The sequence below is a fragment of the Panulirus ornatus genome, chromosome 17 (genome assembly GCF_036320965.1).
Source record: "Panulirus ornatus isolate Po-2019 chromosome 17, ASM3632096v1, whole genome shotgun sequence".
Lineage (NCBI taxonomy): Eukaryota > Metazoa > Arthropoda > Malacostraca > Decapoda > Palinuridae > Panulirus > Panulirus ornatus.
In genome coordinates, this window is record NC_092240.1 from 42,198,929 (window position 1) to 42,219,308 (window position 20,380).

Below are 20,380 nucleotides of genomic sequence, written 5' to 3' on the forward strand. Positions count from 1 at the left end.
CTGCGATGTGCCTCACCTCCCTCCCCAGCATCATATACCACCTGCTACTTGCCTACATTTCTCTTCATTTCTCCAGTTCCTTTCCTTCCCCACACATCGGCTTCCCTACGATCTTACCTCCTCTCGTTCCTTACCTTCTCGTTGTACCTTCGGCCTCCCCCTTAGCGCGTCCCAGCGATACCCGTCCCGTCCTCCCTAACAATATACCTGCCTGACTTCCTTATACTAAAGTCTACAGCCACCTTCACCATCCCATCTTTCTGTCCTCACCTTTCAATCCTTTATCATAAATCTCACTAGCACTGTCATCACGGGAAAACGTCATCGTGGGTTCTTGTAGGTTGCTCTCTCTCTCTCTCTCTCTCTCTCTCTCTCTCTCTCTCTCTCTCTCTCTCTCTCTCTCTCTCTCTCTCTCTCTCTCTCTCTCTCTCTCTCTCTCTCTCTCTCTCTCTCGTCCCTGATGGACAAGCTGCCAGCAGAACTTTTCCATCAAGGCGGCTGCCACACCCTCCCAACTTGGATTTTCTTGTCGTTAGCGTACGACGTCACGAGTCTTGGCTTTTGTCAAAAGCTATTCACAAGTACTCAGAACTAGCACACCTCATTCTCTCCAATTTATAAATGTATATCCTCTTAGATATTCTCTCCTCTTTCGCCCTCTCCTTACGTCCGACCCATTTCAGCACTTACTTTTCAATTCTCTCAGTTCTCTCGTCTCACTACCACACCTTTCTGTTACACTGTCATCCTCATCACGATCAACCCAACCCCTCAACACAACACTGGCGTTTCATTTCCACCACACTATCTGTATTTACCAATAAAGATGCAGGTCATGTTCTGGAGCCAGTTCTACGGCTAAATGAGGACAACATCCCACAACATTGATATGAAAAGTTAAAGATTTACTATCAGCACTAAATGGGACAATCAATAGCAAAAACTAAGATGCTTAATTCCTTCACCGATCTTTTCATTAAGTCGCTTGTTACAGGGAAAGTTACAGATTCCAAAGAAATGGAAGTCTGCCATTCTAACATCGATATTCAAAACAGGCAATTGATGTCAGTGCATGAAAATTATTGCCCGATTAACTCAACATTTGTGGCTCGTAAACTTAACAAGAATATCATTCGGGATGAGATTGTGAACCAGTTAGAGAACCACCTCTTGAGAAACGATTCCCAACATGATTTTAGACGAAATCGATCATGGCTGACAAATCTGCTGATTTCCTTTATGATAACAAGCCACAGTTATGATGACAGTAAAGCAGCTGATGTCATCAATTTAGATGTTCAAAAAGCATTTGGTAAAGTTCCACATCACAGGTTGCAAGCAAGAGCTAAGTCACAAGGTATCGATGGAGTTGTAATTCGGCGGTTACAAAACTGGTTTACAGGCCGTAGGCAAAATAGTGATGATGACAGAGTAGTGATGATGACAGAGTAGTGATGATGACCAAACCTATGAATAGTTAGACATGACTAGTGATGTGCCAATGGAATCAGTTCTGGTACCGGCCTCTTCCACACCTATATCAGTGGCTGCGTCGTAAACCATCAAGAGTCACAAACGATAAAAAGCTGGGAAACAAATCTGCAACAGAAACTGAACCTCTGCAACTTCACAGTGATCTAGACAAGCTGATGGACTAGACTCACAAGGGGCAAATTAATCTTGATTTTGATTAGTGCAAATATTCTACAAATCAGTTGTAGAAATGGAGTTATAAACTACATTATGAATTCTGTTGAGCCACACAAGGTAACTGAGGAAAAAGACTTGGGCTTTATATTCTGTGGTAACCTAAACACAAGTAAACTGCACAGAATTAGATCAAAACGCTAAGAAAATTCTTGGATTCACTAGTTGGGCTTTGGCTCTGAAATCTAAGGATGTAGTCATCATTCTTTATAATTCACCGGCATGTGCTTCCTTACCTTGATTATCTATATCTAATTTTGGTCATGCTGCACAGATGAGACACAGACAATAGGAAAAGTATAGCAGTGAGCGCCCAAGATGCTTCTCGGACTGTGAAACAGATCCTGTGAGAACCGAATCAACATAAACATATACACCCAAGAAAAGGTTAAGAGATGATTTTATACAGTTATCTAGAATAATAAAAGTCTTTGATGTTCCTGATCTAAGATGCTGCTCAAGCCTAGGATTGTCTTTAATTCATTTGCAGTACTGGACACAAACTCAGGAACAAACGTTCTCCTTCGAATGAGGTGAAAAAGTACACTTTCTTCAACGGTGGTTAACAAATGGAATGATTTACCAGTCAGAGTAGGTGAGAGCAGCATCAGGGATACGTTGAAGAACACATTTGATGAATATTCCGCTTCCAAATCCACGACTGACATTATTTGCTCCTAAATTACATGAATCCTCTGCGTGCTTTTTTCCTCTCATTCCTGCAGTCTCTGAGGTTCTGATCTTTTCCACTTCTCACACAGCCTCAAAAGAACTAAATGGACTTTTACGGTTGGATTTCCAGCGTATCACCACCACAAGTCCCTCACCACCACTTACGCCACTCTAACAGTCACCACTGTTGCTCCGACTCTATATCTGTCTCTCACCATCATCACTACTATTATCGTTTCATCAACACAACTACCAACCACTACCATCCCGGCAACAATTGCTCTGCCGCTGCCTCACACGGCACCAGCCGTCACTCAACACCTCCCACTATAGGCCTCACACACGTCCTCAGCACCACACTAGCTTCTGGATCGTCACCCTGTAGGTCGGGACGTGACCTCTCCACCTCAATGATTCATGGTTCCCGCCTACAGCCTTCTCCCCATCCTCCTCTCCTCCGGCAACATCTTCCACATCTCCCACATCCCACCCTAGCCCTCAAAACATCAAAGGCATGGCAGCAGACGTCGCTGGCCCTACAGAACACCATGCTCGTGACCTGACGAACAAGGAGGGACGGGAACCTCGACTCTGCTTGTGCCTGTCAAAACCGTGGCCATGGCGTGACCTACAACCACGTGCCTGGACCAACACATTTTTGTCCTCAGGCGCATTCAGTCAACACAATCAAGGATGACTACACACACACCATGAGGAACTTTGAGAGAAGGGAAACAGAGCTAACATGGAAAATACCAGAATACACTGATAATTTTTCCAAGCGCTACCGCGATGCAGCAGGGGATAGCGATGATGTTTCCTGTGGTACGGGGTAGCGACATGGAATGGATGAACGCAAGCAAGTATGAATATTTACATGTTTACATATATATATATATATATATATATATATATATATATATATATATATATATATATATATATATATATATATATATATATATATATATATATAAATATATATATATATATATATATATATATATATATATATATATATATATATGTATATATATATATATATATATATATATATATATATATATATATATATATATATATATATATATATATATATATATATATATATATATATGATAGAGTTGATAGAGATGCTCTGTGGAAGGTATTAAGAATATATGGCGTGGGAGGCAAGTTGTTAGAAGCAGTGAAAAGTTTTTATCGAGGATGAAAGGCATGTGTACGTGTAGGAAGAGAGGAAAGTGATTGGTTCTCAGTGAATGTAGGTTTGCGGCAGGGGTGTGTGATGTCTCCATGGTTGTTTAATTTGTTTATGGATGGGGTGGTTAGGGAGGTGAATGCAAGAGTTTTGGAAAGAGGGGCAAGTATGAAGTCTGTTGGGGATGAGAGCTTGGGAAGTGAGTCAGTTGTTGTTCGCTGATGATACAGCGCTGGTGGCTGATTCATGTGAGAAACTGCAGAAGCTGGTGACTGAGTTTGGTAAAGTGTGTGAAAGAAGAAAGTTAAGAGTTAATGTGAATAAGAGCAAGGTTATTAGGTACAGTAGGGTTGAAGGTCAAGTCAATTGGGAGGTGAGTTTGAATGGAGAAAAACTGGAGGAAGTGAAGTGTTTTAGATATCTGGGAGTGGATCTGGCAACGGATGGAACCATGGAAGCGGAAGTGGATCATAGGGTAGGGGAGGGGGCGAAAATTCTGGGAGCCTTGAAGAATGTGTGGAAGTCGAGAACATTATCTCGGAAAGCAAAAATGGGTATGTTTGAAGGAATAGTGGTTCCAACAATGTTGTATGGTTGCGAGGCGTGGGCTATGGATATATATATATATATATATATATATATATATATATATATATATATATATATATATATATAGAAGCAGTGAAAAATTTTTATCGAGGATGTAAGGCATGTGTACGTGTAGGAAGAAAGGAAAGTGATTCGTTTTCAGTGAATGTAGGTTTGCGGCAGGGGTGTGTGATGTCTCCATGGTTGTTTAATTTGTTTATGGATGGGGTTGTTAGGGAGGTGAATGCAAGAGTTTTGGAAAGAGGGGCAAGTATAAAGTCTGTTGGGGATGAGAGAGCTTGGGAAGTGAGTCAGTTGCTGTTCGCTGATGATACAGCGCTGGTGGCTGATTCATGTGAGAAACTGCAGAAGCTGGTGACTGAGTTTGGTAAAGTGTGTGAAAGAAGAAAGTTAAGAGTAAATGTGAATAAGAGCAAGGTTATTAGGTACAGTAGGGTTGAGGGTCAAGTCAATTGGGAGGTGAGTTTGAATGGAGAAAAACTGGAGGAAGTGAAGTGCTTTAGATATCTGGGAGTGGATCTGGCAGCGGATGGAACCATGGAAGCGGAAGTGAATCATAGGGTGGGGGAGGGGCGAAAATTCTGGGAGCCTTGAAGAATGTGTGGAAGTCGAGAACATTATCTCGGAAAGCAAAAATGGGTATGTTTGAAGGAATAGTGGTTCCAACAATGTTGTATGGTTGCGAGGCGTGGGCTATTGATAGAGTTGTGCGCAGGAGGATGGATGTGCTGGAAATGAGATGTTTGAGGACAATGAGTGGTGTGAGGTGGTTTCATCGAGTAAGTAACGTAAGGGTAAGAGAGATGTGTGGAAATAAAAAGAGCGTGGTTGAGAGAGCAGAAGAGGGTGTTTTGATATGGTTTGGGCACATGGAGAGAATCAGTGAGGAAAGATTGATCAAGAGGATATATGTGTCGGAGGTGGAGGGAACGAGGAGAAGAGAGAGACCAAATTGGAGGTGGAAAGATGGAGTGAAAAAGATTTTGTGTGATCGGGGCCTGAACATGCAGGAGGGTGAAAGGAGGGCAAGGGATAGAGTGAATTGGAGCGATGTGGTATACCGGGGTTGACGTGCTGTCAGTGGATTGAATCAAGGCATGTGAAGCGTCTGGGGTAAACCATGGAAAGCTGTGTAGGTATGTATATTTGCGTGTGTGGACGTATGTATATATATGTGTATGGGGGTGGGTTGGGCCATTTCTTTCGTCTGTTTCCTTGCGCTACCTCGCAAACGCGGGAGGCAGAGGCAAAAAAAAAAAAAAATATATATATATATATATATATATATATATATATATATATATATATATATATATATATATAAATATATATATATATATATATATATATATATATATATATATATATATATATATATATATATATATATATATATATATATATATATATATATATATATATATATATATATATATATATATATACACAAACACAAATATATACATATATACGCATGTGCATAATTCATACTGTCTGCCTTTATTCATTCCCATCGCCACCTCGCAACACACGGAATAACAACCCCCTCCCCCCTCATGTCTGCGAAGTAGCGCTAGGAAAAGACAACAAAGGCCCCATTCGTTCACACTCAGTCTCTAGCTGTCATGTGATAATGCACCGAAACCACAGCTTCCTTTCCACATCCAGGCCCCACAGAACTTTCCATGGTTTACCCCAGACGCTTCACATGCCCTGGTTCAATCCATTGACTGCAAGTCCACCCCGCTATACCACATCGTTCCAATTCACTCTATTCCTTGCACACCTTTCACCCTCCTGCATGTTCAGGACCCGATCACTGAAAATCTTTTTCACTCCATCTTTCCACCTCTAATTTGGTCTCCCACTTCTCGTCACCTCCACCTGTGACACATATATACTCTTGGTCAATCTTTCCTTACTCATTTTCTCCATGTGACCAAACCATTTCAAAACACCCTCTTCTGCTCTCTCAACCACACTCTTTTTGTTACCACACATCTCGCTTACCCTATTATTACTTACTCGATCAAACCACCTCACACCACATATTGTCCTCAAACATCTCATTTCCAGCACATCCACCCTCCTGCGCACAACTCTATCCATAGCCCACGCCTCGTAACCATACAACATTGTTGGAAACACTATTCCTTCAAACATACCCATTTTTGCTTTCCGAGATAATGTTCTCGACTTCCACACATTCTTCAAGACTCCCAGAATTATCGCCCCCTCCCCAACACTATGATTCACTGCCGCTTCCATGGTTCCATCCGCTGCCAAATCCACTCAAAGATATCTAAAACACTTCACTTCCTCCAGTTTTTCTCCATTCGAACTTACCTCCCAATTGACTTGATCCTCAACCCTACTGTACCTAATAACCTTGCTCTTATTCACATTTACTCTCAACTTTCTTTTTCCACACACTTTACCAAACTCAGTCACCAGCTTCTGCAGTTTCTCACAGGAATCAGCCACCAACGCTGTATCATCAGCGAACAACAACTGCCTCACTTCCCAAGCTCTCTCGTCCCCAATAGACTGCATACTTGCCCTTCTTTCCAGAACTCTTGCATTCACCTCCCTAACAACCCCATCCATAAACAAATTAAACAACCATGGAGACATCACACACCTCTGCCGCAAACCTACATTCACTGAGAACCAGTCACTTTCCCCTCTTCCTACACGTACACATGCGTTACATCTTCGATAAAAACTTTTCACTGATTCTAACAACTTGACTCCTACACCATATATTCTTAGTACCTTCCACAGAGCATCTCTTTCAACTCTATCATATGTCTTCTCCAGAACCATAAATGCTACCTACAAATCCATTTGCTTTTCTAAGTATTTCTCACATACATTCTTCAAAGCAAACACCTGATCCATACATCCTCTACCACTTCTGAAACCACACTCCTCTTCCCCAATCTGATGCTCTGTACATGCCTTCACCCTCTCAATCAATACCCTCCCATATAATTCACCACGAATACTCAACAAACTTATACCTCAGTAATTTGAGCACTCACTCTTATCCCCTTTGCCTTTGTACAGTGGCACTATGCACGCATTCCGCCAATCCTCAGGCACCTCACCATGAATTATACATACATTAAATAACCTTGCCAACCAGTCAACAATGCAGTCACTACCTTTTTTGATAAATTCCACTGCAATACCATCCAAACCTGCTACCTTGCCGGCTTTCATCTTCCGCAAAACTTTTACTACCTCTTCTCTGTTTACCAAATCATTTTCCCTAACCCTCTCACTTTGCACACCACCTCGACCAAAACACCCTATATCTGCCACTCTATCATCAAACACATTCAACAAACCTTCAAAATACTCACTCCATCTCTTTCTCACATCACCACTACCTGTTATCACTTCCCCATTAGCCCCCTTCACTGAAGTTCCCATTTGCTCCCTTGTCTTACGAACTTTATTTACCTCCTTCCAGAACATCTTTTTATTCTCCCTAAACTTTAATGATACTCTCTCACCCCAACTCTCATTTGCCCTCTTTTTCACCTCTTGCACCTTTCTCTTGACCTCCTGTCTCTTTCTTTTATACATCTCCCACTCATTTGCATTTTTTCCCTGCAAAAATCGTCCAAATGCCTCTCTCTTCTCTTTCACTAATAATCTTACTTCTTCATCCCACCACTCACTACTCTTTCTAATCAACCCACCTCCCACGCTTCTCATGCCACAAGAATCTTTTTGCAAGCCATCACTGCTTCCCTAAATATATCCCATTCCTCCCCCACTCCCCTTAACTCCTTTGTTCTCACCTTTATCCATTCTGTACTCAGTCCCTCCTGGTACTTCCTCACACAAGTCTCCTTCCCAAGCTCACTTACTCTCACCACCCTCCTCACCCCAACATTCACCCTTCTTTTCTGAAAGCCCATACAAATCTTCACCCTCGCCTCCACAAGATAATGATCAGACATCCTTCCAGTTGCACCTCTCAGCACATTAACATCCAAAAGTCTCTCTTTCGCGCGCCTGTCAATTAACATGTAATCCAATAACGCTCCCTGGCCATCTCTCCTACTTACATACGTATACTTATGTATATCTACATGTATACATATATATATATATATATATATATATATATATATATATATATATATATATATACATATATATATATATATATATATATATATATATATATATATATATATATATATATATATATATATATATATGTATGTATACATTAGTCTACTTTATACTTGCACCTTAGATAGTGAGATAGATAGTAATTCTGGTTCATCAAAAAAGTCTAAAGTAATGGTAAAGGTCACAATGAGAAACTGATGGTAGGTGCTGAGAGCTTTGCTTTTTGTTAGCCATAACTGTAATATTTTCTTGCAGTTTACCTATAATTTCATTAATTTTTTGACAGTGTGGATAGATTACCAGAAGTTTGTTTTTTCTTTCTGAAGAATTTTTGTATCTTGTTGAATCTTGCAGATGTCACAGGAGGCGACTAAGAGGGGAGAGAGTGGTGGGTTGGAAATCCTCCCCACCCATTTTTTGATTTTTCCAAAATATGTAATAGAGAAGGGGGCCAGGTCGGGATATTCCCTTTTGGGCTCAGTCCTCTGTTCTTGGCGCTGCCTTGCTAACATGGGAAATGGTGCTTCGCATCCCCTGGCTCATTCCATTGACAGCACGTTGACCCTGGTATACCACATCGTTCCGAGTGACTATATTATTTGCACGCCTCTAACCATTCTGTATGTTAGGCCAAGATCGATCACTCAAAATCTTTTTCACACAGTCCTTCCACCGCCAGTTTGGTCTTCTGCTTTCCCTTGTTACCTTCACCTCTGACACGTATATCTTTTTTGGCAGTCTTTCCTCTCATTCTCTCCATGTGTCCAAACCATTTCAACACACCTGCTCTCTCAACCACACTTTTCTATGTATATATATATATATATATATATATATATATATATATATATATATATATATATATATAGTCTTTTTTTATTTGCTTTGTCGCTGTTTCCCGCGTTTCCGAGGTAGCGCAAGGAAACAGACGAAAGAAATGGCCCAACCCACCTCCATACACATGTGTATACACACACGTCCACACACGCAAATATATATACCCATACATCTCAATGTACACATATATATACACACACAGACACATACATATATACACATGCACACAATTCACACTGTCTGCTTTATTCATTCCCATCGCCACCTCGCCACACACGGAATAACATCCCCCTTCCCCCTGAAGTATGCGAGGTAGCGCTAGGAAAAGACAACAAAGGCCACATTCGTTCACATTCAGTCTCTAGCTGTCATGCAATAAAGCCCGAAATCACAGCTCCCTTTCCACATCCAGGCCCCACAAAACTTCCCATGGTTTACCCCAGACGCTTCACATGCCCTGATTCAATCCTTTGACAGCACGTCGACCCCGGTATACCACATCGATCCAATTCACTCTATTCCTTGCCCGTCTTTCACCCTCCTGCATATTCAGGCCCCGATCACTCAAAATCTTTTTCACTCCATCTTTCCACCTTCAATTTGGTCTCCCACTTCTCCTCGTTCCCTTCACCTCCGACACATATATCCTCTTGGTCAATCTTTCCTCACTCATTCTCTCCATGTGCCCAAACCATTTCAAAACAACCTCTTCTGCTCTCTCAACCACGCTCTTTTTATTTCCATACATCTCTCTTACCGTTACATTACTTACTCGATCAAACCACCTCACACCACATATTGTCCTCAAACATCTCATTTCCAGCACATCCACCCTCCTGCGCACAACTCTATCCATAGCCCACGCCTCGCAACCATACAACATTGTTGGAACCACTATTCCTTCAAACATACCCATTTTTGCTTTCCGAGATAATGTTCTCGACTTCCACACATTCTTCAAGGCTTCTAGGATTTTCGCCCCCTCCCCCACACTATGATTCACTTCCGCTTCCTTGGTTCCATCCGCTGCCAGATCCACTCCCAGATATCTAAAACACTTTACTTCCTCCAGTTTTTCTCCATTCAAACTTACCTCCCAATTGACTTGACCCTCAACCCTACTGTACCTAATAACCATGCTCTTATTCACACTTACTCTTAACTTTCTTCTTTCACACACTTTACCAAACTCAGTCACCAGCTTTTGCAGTTTATCACAACAACTGAATCACTTCCTAAGCTCTCTCATCCCTAACAGACTGCATACTTGCCCCTCTTTCCAATACTCTTGCATACACCTACCTAACAACCCCATCCATAAACAAATTAAACAACCATGGAGACATCACACACCCCTGCTTCAAACCTACATTCACTGAGAACCAATCACTTTCCTCTCTTCCTACACGTACACATGCCTTACATCCTCGATAAAAACTTTTCACTGCTTCTAACAACTTGCCTCCCACACCATATATTCTTAATACCTTCCACAGAGCATCTCTGTCAACTCTATCATATGCCTTCTCCAGATCCATAAATGCCATATACAAATCCATTTGCTTTTCTAAGTATTTCTCACATTCTTCAAAGCAAATACTTGATCCACACATCCTTTACCACTTCTTAAACCACACTGCTCTTACCCAATCTGTTGCTCTGTACATGTCTTCACCCTCTCAACCAATACCCTCCCATATAATTTACCAGGAATACATACAAATCCATTTGTATGTATATACAAATACAAAATACATTCTTCAAAGGAAACACCTGATCCACACATCCTCTACCACTTCTGAAACCACACTGCTCTTCCACAATCTGATATATATATATATATATATATATATATATATATATATATATATATATATATATATATATATATATATATATATACGTTGAGATGTATAGATATGTATGTTTGCGTGTGTGGACGTGTATGTATATACATGTGTATGTGGGTGGGTTGGGCCATTCTTTCGTCTGTTTCCTTGCGCTGCCTATATATTTATATCTATATCTATATCTATATATATATATATATATATATATATATATATATATATATATATGTATATATATATATATATGTATATATATATATATATATTTTTTTTTTTTTTGCTTTGTCGCTGTCCCCCGCGTTTGCGAGGTAGCGCAAGGAAACAGACGAAAGAAATGGCCCAACCCACCCCCACACACATGCACATACATACGTCCACACACGCAAATATACATACCTACACAGCTTTCCATGGTTTACCCCAGACGCTTCACATGCCTTGATTCAATCCACTGACAGCACGTCAACCCCGGTATACCACATCGCTCCAATTCACTCTATTCCTTGCCCTCCTTTCACTCTCCTGTATGTTCAGGCCCCGATCACACAAAATCTTTTTCACTCCATCTTTTGCTTTTCTAAGTATTTCACACATTCTTCAAAGCAAATACTTGATCCACACATCCTTTACCACTTCTGAAACCACACTGCTCTTACCCAATCTGTTGCTCTGTACATGTCTTCACCCTCTCAACCAATACCCTCCCATATAATTTACCAGGAATACTCAACAAGCTTATACCTCTGTAATTTGAGCACTCACTCTTATCCCGTTTGCCTTTGTACAATGGCACTATGAAAGCATTCCGCAAATCCTCAGGAACCTCACCATGAATCATACATACATTAAATAACCCTACCAACCAGTCAACAATACAGTCACCCCCTTTTTTAATAAATTCCACTGCAATACCATCCAACCCCGCTTCTTTGCCGGCTTTCATCTTCTGCAAAGCTTTTACTACCTCTTCTCTGTTTACCAAATCATTTTCCCTAACCCTCTCACTTTGCACACCACCTCGACCAAAACACCCTATATCTGCCACTCTATCATCAAACACATTCAACAAACCTTCAAAATACTCACTCCATCTCCTTCTCACATCACCACTACTTGTTTTCACCTCCCCATTAGCCCCCTTCACTGAAGTCCCCATTTGTTCCCTTGTCTTACTCACTTTATTTACCTCCTTCCAAAACATCTTTTTATTCTCCCTAAAATTTAATGATACCCTCTCACCCCAATTTTCATTTGCCCTCTTTTTCACCTCTTGCACCTTTCTCTTGACCTCATGCCCTTTTCTTTTATACATCTCCCACTCATTTGCATTATTTCCCTGCAAAAATCGTTCAAATGCCTCTCTCTTCTCTTTCACTAATAATCTTACTTCTTCATCCCACCACTCACTACCCTTTTTAATCTGCCTACCTCCCATGCTTTTCATGCCACAAGCATCTTTTGCGCAAGCCATCACTGCTTCCCTAAATACATCCCATTCCTCCCCCACTCCCCTTACTTCCTTTATAATCACCTTTTTTCCATTCTGTATTCTGTCTCTCCTGGTACTTCCTCACACAAGTCTCCTTCCCAAGCTCACTTACTCTAACCACTCTCTTCACCCCAACATTCTCTCTTCTTTTCTGAAAACCTCTACAAATCTTCACCTTCTCCTCCACAAGATAATGATCAGTCATCCCTCCAGTTGCACCTCTCAGCATATTCACATCCAAAAGTCTCTCTTTCCCACGCGTATCAATTAACACGTAATCCAATAACGCTCTCAGGCCATCTCTCCTACTTACATACGTATACTTATGTATATCTCTCCTTTTAAACCAGGTATTCCCAATCACCAGTCCTTTTTCAGCACATAAATCTACAAGCTCTTCACCAATTCCATTTACAACGCTGAACACCCCATGTATACCAATTATTCCCTCAACTGTCTCATTACTCACCTTTGCATTCAAGTCACCCATCACTATAACCCGGTCTCGTGCATCAAAACCACTAACACACTCATTAAGCTGCTCCCAAAACACTTGCCGCTCATGATCTTTCTTCTCATGCCCAGGTGCATATGCACCAATAATCACCCATCTCTCTTCATCAACTTTCAGTTTTACCCATATCAATCTAGAGTTTACTTTCTTACACTCTATTACATACTCACACCACTTCTGTTTCAGGAATAGTGCTACTCCTTCCCGTTCTATTTTCCCCTCATAACCCCTGACTTTACTCCCAAGATTTTCCCAAACCACTCTTCCCCTTTATCCTTGAGCTTCGTTTCACTCAGAGCCAAAACATCCAGGTTCCTTTCCTCAAACATACTACCTATCTATCCTTTTTTCTCATCTTGGTTACATCCACACACATTTAGACACCCGAGTCTGAGCCTTCGAGGAGGATGCGCATTCCCCGCGTGACTCCTTCTTCTGTTTCCCTTTTAGAAATTTGAAATACAAGGAGGGGAATGTTTCTAGCCCCCTACTCCTGTCCCCTTTAGTCGCCTTCCTCGACACGTGAGGAATGCGTGTCAAGTATTCTTTCTCCCCTATTCCCAGTATTAGGGGATATATATATATATATATATATATATATATATATATATATATATATATATTTTTTTTTTGCTTTATCGCTGTCTCCCGCGTTGGCGAGGTAGCGCAAGGAAACAGACGAAAGAAATGGCCCAACCCACCCCCATACACATGTATATACATACGTCCACACACGCAAATATACATACCTACACAGCTTTCCATGGTTTACCCCAGACGCTTCACATGCCCTGATTCAATCCACTGACAGCACGTCAACCCCGGTATACCACATCGATCCAATTCACTCTATTCCCTGCCCTCCTTTCACTCTCCTGCATGTTCAGGCCCCGATCACACAAAATCTTTTTCACTTCATCTTTCCACCTCCAATTTGGTCTCCCTCTTCTCCTCGTTCCCTCCACCTCCGAAACATATATCCTCTTGGTCAATCTTTCCTCACTCATTCTCTCCATGTGCCCAAACCATTTCAAAACACCCTCAACTGCTCTCTCAACCACGCTCTTTTTATTTCCACACATCTCTCTTACCCTTACGTTACTTACTCGATCAAACCACCTCACACCACACATTGTCCTCAAACATCTCATTTCCAGCACATCCATCCTCCTGCGCACAACTCTATCCATAGCCCACGCCTCTCAACCATAAAACATTGTTGGAACCACTATTCCTTCAAACATACACGTTTTTGCTTTCCGAGATAATGTTCTCGACTTCCACACATTCTTCAAGGCTTCCAGGATTTTCGCCCCCTCCCCCACCCTATGATCCACTTCCGCTTCCATGGTTCCATCTGCTGCCAAATCCACTCCCAGATATCTAAAACACTTCACTTCCTCCAGTTTTTCTCCATTCAAACTTACCTCCCAATTGACTTGACCCTCAACCCTACTGTACGTAATAACTTTGCTCTTATTCACATTTACTCTGAACTTTCTTCTTTCACACACTTTACCAAACTCAGTCACCAGCTTCTGCAGTTTCTCAAATGAATCAGCCACCAGCGCTGTATCATCAGCGAACAACAACTGACTCACTTCCCAAGCTCTCTCATCCCCAACAGACTTCATACTTGCCCCTCTTTCCAAAACCCTTTCATTCACCTCCCTAACAACCCCATCCATATTTTATTTTATGGATATATATATATATATATATATATATATATATATATTTTTTTTTTTTTTTTTTTTTTTATACTTTGTCGCTGTCTCCCGCGTTTGCGAGGTAGCGCAAGGAAACAGACGAAAGAAATGGCCCCCCCCCCCCCATACACATGTACATACACACGTCCACACACGCAAATATACATACCTACACAGCTTTCCATGGTTTACCCCAGACGCTTCACATGCCTTGCTTCAATCCACTGACAGCACGTCAACCCCTGTATACCACATGACTCCAATTCACTCTATTTCTTGCCCTCCTTTCACCCTCCTGCATGTTCAGGCCCCGATCACACAAAATCTTTTTCACTCCATCTTTCCACCTCCAATTTGGTCTCCCTCTTCTCCTCGTTCCCTCCACCTCCGACACATATATCCTCTTGGTTAATCTCTCCTCACTCATTCTCTCCATGTGCCCAAACCATTTCAAAACACCCTCTTCTGCTCTCTCAACCACGCTCTTTTTATTTCCACACATCTCTCTTACCCTTACGTTACTTACTCGATCAAACCACCTCACACCACACATTGTCCTCAAACATCTCATTTCCAGCACATCCATCCTCCTGCGCACAACTCTATCCATAGCCCACGCCTCGCAACCATACAACATTGTTGGAACCACTATTCCCTCAAACATACCCATTTTTGCTTTCCGTGATAATGTTCTCGACTTCCACACATTTTTCAAGGCTCCCAAAATTTTCGCCCCCTCCCCCACCCTATGATCCACTTCCGCTTCCATGGTTCCATCCGCTGACAGATCCACTCCCAGATATCTAAAACACTTCACTTCCTCCAGTTTTTCTCCATTCAAACTCACCTCCCAATTGACTTGACCCTCACCCCTACTGTACCTAATAACCTTGCTCTTATTCACATTTACTCTCAACTTTCTTCTTCCACACACTTTACCAAACTCAGTCACCAGCTTCTGCAGTTTCTCACATGAATCAGCCACCAGCGCTGTATCATCAGCGAACAGCAACTGACTCACTTCCCAAGCTCTCTCATCCCCAACAGACTTCATACTTGCCCCTCTTTCCAGGACTCTTGCATTTACCTCCCTTACAACCCCATCCATAAACAAATTAAACAACCATGGAGACATCACACACCCCTGCCGCAAACCTACATTCACTGAGAACCAATCACTTTCCTCTCTTCCTACACGTACACATGCCTTACATCCTCGATAAAAACTTTTCACTGCTTCCAACAACTTGCCTCCCATACCATATATTCTTAATACCTTCCACAGAGCATCCCTATCAACTCTATCATATGCCTTCTCCAGATCCATAAATGCTACATACAAATCCATTTGCTTTTCTAAGTATTTCTCACATACATTCTTCAAAGCAAACACCTGATCCACACATCCTCTACCACTTCTGAAACCGCACTGCTCTTCCCCAATCTGATGCTCTGTACATGCCTTCACCCTCTCAATCAATACCCTCCCATATAATTTACCAGGAATACTCAACAAACTTATACCTCTGTAATTTGAGCACTCACTCTTATCCCCTTTGCCTTTGTACAATGGCACTATGCACGCATTCCGCCAATCCTCAGGCACCTCACCATGAGTCATACATACATTAAATAACCTTACCAACCAGTCAACAATACAGTCACCCCCTTTTTTAATAAATTCTACTGCAATACCATCCAAACCTGCTGCCTTGCCGGCTTTCATCTTCTGCAAAGCTTTTACTACCTCTTCTCTGTTTACCAAATCATTTTCCCTAACCCTCTCACTTTGCACACCACCTCGACCAAAACACCCTATATCTGCCACTCTGTCATCAGACACATTCAACAAACCTTCAAAATACTCATTCCATCTCCTTCTCACATCACCGCTACTTGTTATCACCTCCCCATTTACGCCCTTCACTGAAGTTCCCATTTGCTCCCTTGTCTTACGCACCCTATTTACCTCCTTCCAGAGCATCTTTTTATTCTCCCTAAAATTTACTGATAGTCTCTCACCCCAACTCTCATTTGCCCTCTTTTTCACCTCTTGCACCTTTCTCTTGACCTCCTGTCTCTTTCTTTTATACTTCTCCCACTCAATTGCATTTTTTCCCTGCAAAAATCGTCCAAATGCCTCTCTCTTCTCTTTCACTAATACTCTTACTTCTTCATCCCACCACTCACTACCCTTTCTAAACAGCCCACCTCCCACTCTTCTCATGCCACAAGCATCTTTTGCGCAATCCATCACTGATTCCCTAAATACATCCCATTCCTCCCCCACTCCCCTTACTTCCATTGTTCTCACCTTTTTCCATTCTGTACACAGTCTCTCCTGGTACTTCTCCACACAGGTCTCCTTCCCAAGCTCACTTACTCTCACCACCTTCTTCACCCCAACATTCACTCCTCTTTTCTGAAAACCTATACTAATCTTCACCTTAGCCTCCACAAGATAATGATCAGACATCCCTCCAGTTGCACCTCTCAGCACATTAACATCCAAAAGTCTCTCTTTCGCACGCCTGTCAATTAACACGTAATCCAATAACGCTCTCTGGCCATCTCTCCTACTTACATAAGTATACTTATGTATATCTCGCTTTTTAAACCAGGTATTCCCAATCATCAGTCCTTTTTCAGCACATAAATCTACAAGCTCTTCACCATTTCCATTTACAACACTGAACACCCCATGCATACCAATTATTCCCTCAACTGCCACATTACTCACCTTTGCATTCAAATCACCCATCACTATAACCCGGTCTCGTGCATCAAAACCGCTAACACACTCATTTAGCTGCTCCCAAAACACTTGCCTCTCATGATCTTTCTTCTCATGCCCAGGTGCATATGCACCAATAATCACCCACCTCTCTCCATCAACTTTCAATTTTACCCATATTAATCGAGAATTTACTTTCTTACATTCTATCACATACTCCCACAACTCCTGTTTCAGGAGTATTGCTACTCCTTCCCTTGCTCTTGTCCTCTCACTAACCCCTGACTTCACTCCCCAGACATTTCCAAACCACTCTTCCCCTTTACCCTTGAGCTTCGTTTCACTCAGAGCCAAAACATCCAGGTCCCTTTCCTCAAACATACTACCTATCTCTCCTTTTTTCACATCTTTGTTACATCCACACACATTTAGGCACCCCACTCTGAGCCTTCGAGGAGGATGATCACTCCCCGCGTGACTCCTTCTTCTGTTTCCCATTTTAGAAAGTTAATACAAGGAGGGGAGGATTTCCGGCCCCCCGCTCCCGTCCCCTCTAGTCGCTTTCTACGACACGCGAGGAATACGTATATATATATATATATGTATATATATATATATATATATATATATGTATATATATATATATATATATATATATATATATATATATATATATATATATATATATATATATCTTTTTCTTTTTTCTTTCAAACTATTCGCCATTTCCCGCGTTAGCGAGGTAGCGTTAAGAACAGAGAACTGGGCCTTTGAGGGAATATCCTCACCTGGCCCCCTTCTCTGTTCCTTCTTTTGGAAAATTAAAAAAAAAAAAAAGATAATGAGAGGGGAGGATTTCCAGCCCCCCGCTCCCTCCCCTTTTAGTCGACTTCTACGACACGCAGGGAATACGTGGGAAGTATTCTTTCTCCCCTATCCCCAGGAATCATACATATATATATCTTTTCTTTTCTTTCTTTCAAACTATTCGCCATTTCCCGCGTTAGCGAGGTAGCGTTAGGAACAGAGGACTGGGCCTTTTTTGGAATACCCTCACCTGGCCCCCTCTGTTCCTTCTTTTGGAAAATTAAAAAAAAAAAACGAGAGGGGAGGATTTCCAGCCCCCCGCTCCCTCCCCTTTTAGTCGCCTTCTACGACACGCAGGGAATACGTGGGAAGTATTCTTAATCCCCTATCCCCAGGGAAAACATATATATATATATATATATATATATATATATATATATATATATATATATATATATATATATATACATATTAGTTACTTGTTTCGATATCGGGAGAGGGAATTTTACTCCCGAGAAAACCAAAATGATTTTTTTAATTATGAATTTTCTCGTTAATCATTAGTTCAAGTCTTACGATCTTTGAATGATAGGTATCTTTCAATTAAATGACTCCAGCTCCAAACAATTCGTACAGTATTATGAGAAAGATAAAGAGACACATGAGAACAATCTTGCAAATAGTATTACACCTGAGAGCATTCTTTGAAACTTTATCTTTCTCTGTCTCGAACGAATGGCGTGGATGGATGAGAGTTTTGTAGAAAATGGACGTGTTGAGGAACAGCGAGTTGACCACAGCGTTTGCAATGACGACGAAGAAGCAGAACATGATGAGTGTGGCGTACCAGATGTCCAGAAGTTTGAAGTAGGGCGTCTTGATGTAGTTGTTCGTGGCCTGGGCGAAGAGCCCAGCCAACACCAACATGGCCGTGAGCGATACCATGATTCTCTCGTTGAAGTTAGTGACGGGGAAGAACAGCGTGGAGTAGCAGATGACGAACATGAGAGCACTCGGGGCGAAGCTGTTGAGCAGGTGGTAGTCGAAGTGACCCGTCAGATGGAGTGTTACAGTCACGTACTTAGCCTCAGAGAGAACAGTGATGTCCTCAAGGTGGTAGTCTAACAGATCACGATCCCCGTCGTACTCCAAATGGTACTCAGACTTATCCTGTCTGTCTGCTCTCCAGTTCATCTCCCGCATAGAGTCGACCAGGTAAAACGAAGCGTTGCATAAGTAAGTGCCAATACATATATATATATATATACATATATATATATATATATATATATATATATATATATATATATATATATATATATTTTTTTTTTTTTTTTTTGCTTTGTCGCTGTCTCCCGCGTTTGCGAGGTAGCGCAAGGAAACAGACGAAAGAAATGGCCCAACCCACCCCCATACACATGCCTTGATTCAATCCACTGACAGCACGTCAACCCCGGTATACCTCATCGCTCCAATTCACTCTATTCTTTGCCCTCCTTTCACCCTCCTGCATGTTCAGGCCCCGATCACACAAAATCTTTTTCACTCCATCTTTCCATCTCCAATTTGGTCTCCCTCTTCTCCTCGTTCCCTCCACCTCCGACACATATATCCTCTTGGTCAATCTTTCCTCACTCATTCTCTCCATGTGACCAAACCATTTCAAAACACCCTCTTCTGCTCTCTCAACCACGCTCTTTTTATTTCCACACATCTCTCTTACCCTTACGTTACTTACTTGATCAAACCACCTCACACCACACATTGTCCTCAAACATCTCATTTCCAGCACATCCATCCTCCTGCGCACAACTCTATCCATAGTCCACGCCTCGCAACCATACAACATTGTTGGAACCACTATTCCTTCAAACATACCCATTTTAGCTTTCCGAGATAATGTTCTCGACTTCCACACATTATTCAAGGCTCCCAGAATTTTCGCCCCCTCCCCCACCCTATGATCCACTTCCGCTTCCATGTTTCCATCCGCTGCCAGATCCACTCCCAGATATCTAACACACTTCACTTCCTCCAGTTTTTCTCCATTCAAACTCACCTCCCAATTGAATTGACCCTCAACCCTACTGTACCTAATA

At 41.7% G+C, this 20,380-nt stretch overlaps 2 protein-coding genes across 2 annotated transcripts; one reads left to right on the top strand and one right to left on the bottom strand.

Moving 5' to 3' along the window:
• Positions 1-948: 948 nt before the first annotated feature.
• LOC139754429 (uncharacterized) lies at positions 949-1,658 on the top strand. Its single transcript, XM_071671706.1, has 2 exons — positions 949-1,371; positions 1,512-1,658. The coding sequence occupies exons 1-2, from the start codon at positions 949-951 to the stop codon at positions 1,656-1,658; spliced, it is 570 nt and encodes a 189-aa protein (XP_071527807.1).
• A 17,226-nt stretch (positions 1,659-18,884) lies between these two features.
• LOC139754430 (uncharacterized) lies at positions 18,885-19,522 on the bottom strand. Its single transcript, XM_071671707.1, has one exon. It carries the CDS (start codon positions 19,482-19,484, stop codon positions 18,885-18,887), a length of 600 nt encoding a protein of 199 aa, XP_071527808.1. The 5' UTR covers positions 19,485-19,522.
• Positions 19,523-20,380: the final 858 nt, after the last annotated feature.

Bases quoted from the DNA above. Each gene is read 5' to 3' on its own strand.
- LOC139754429 (XM_071671706.1), top strand. From the start codon at position 949: ATGCTTAATTCCTTCACCGATCTTTTCATTAAGTCGCTTGTTACAGGG. The intron at 1,372-1,511 runs GTAATTCGGCGG...CAATGGAATCAG, and splicing joins CACAAGGTATCGATGGAGTT to TTCTGGTACCGGCCTCTTCC.
- LOC139754430 (XM_071671707.1), bottom strand. From the start codon at position 19,484: ATGCGGGAGATGAACTGGAGAGCAGACAGACAGGATAAGTCTGAGTAC.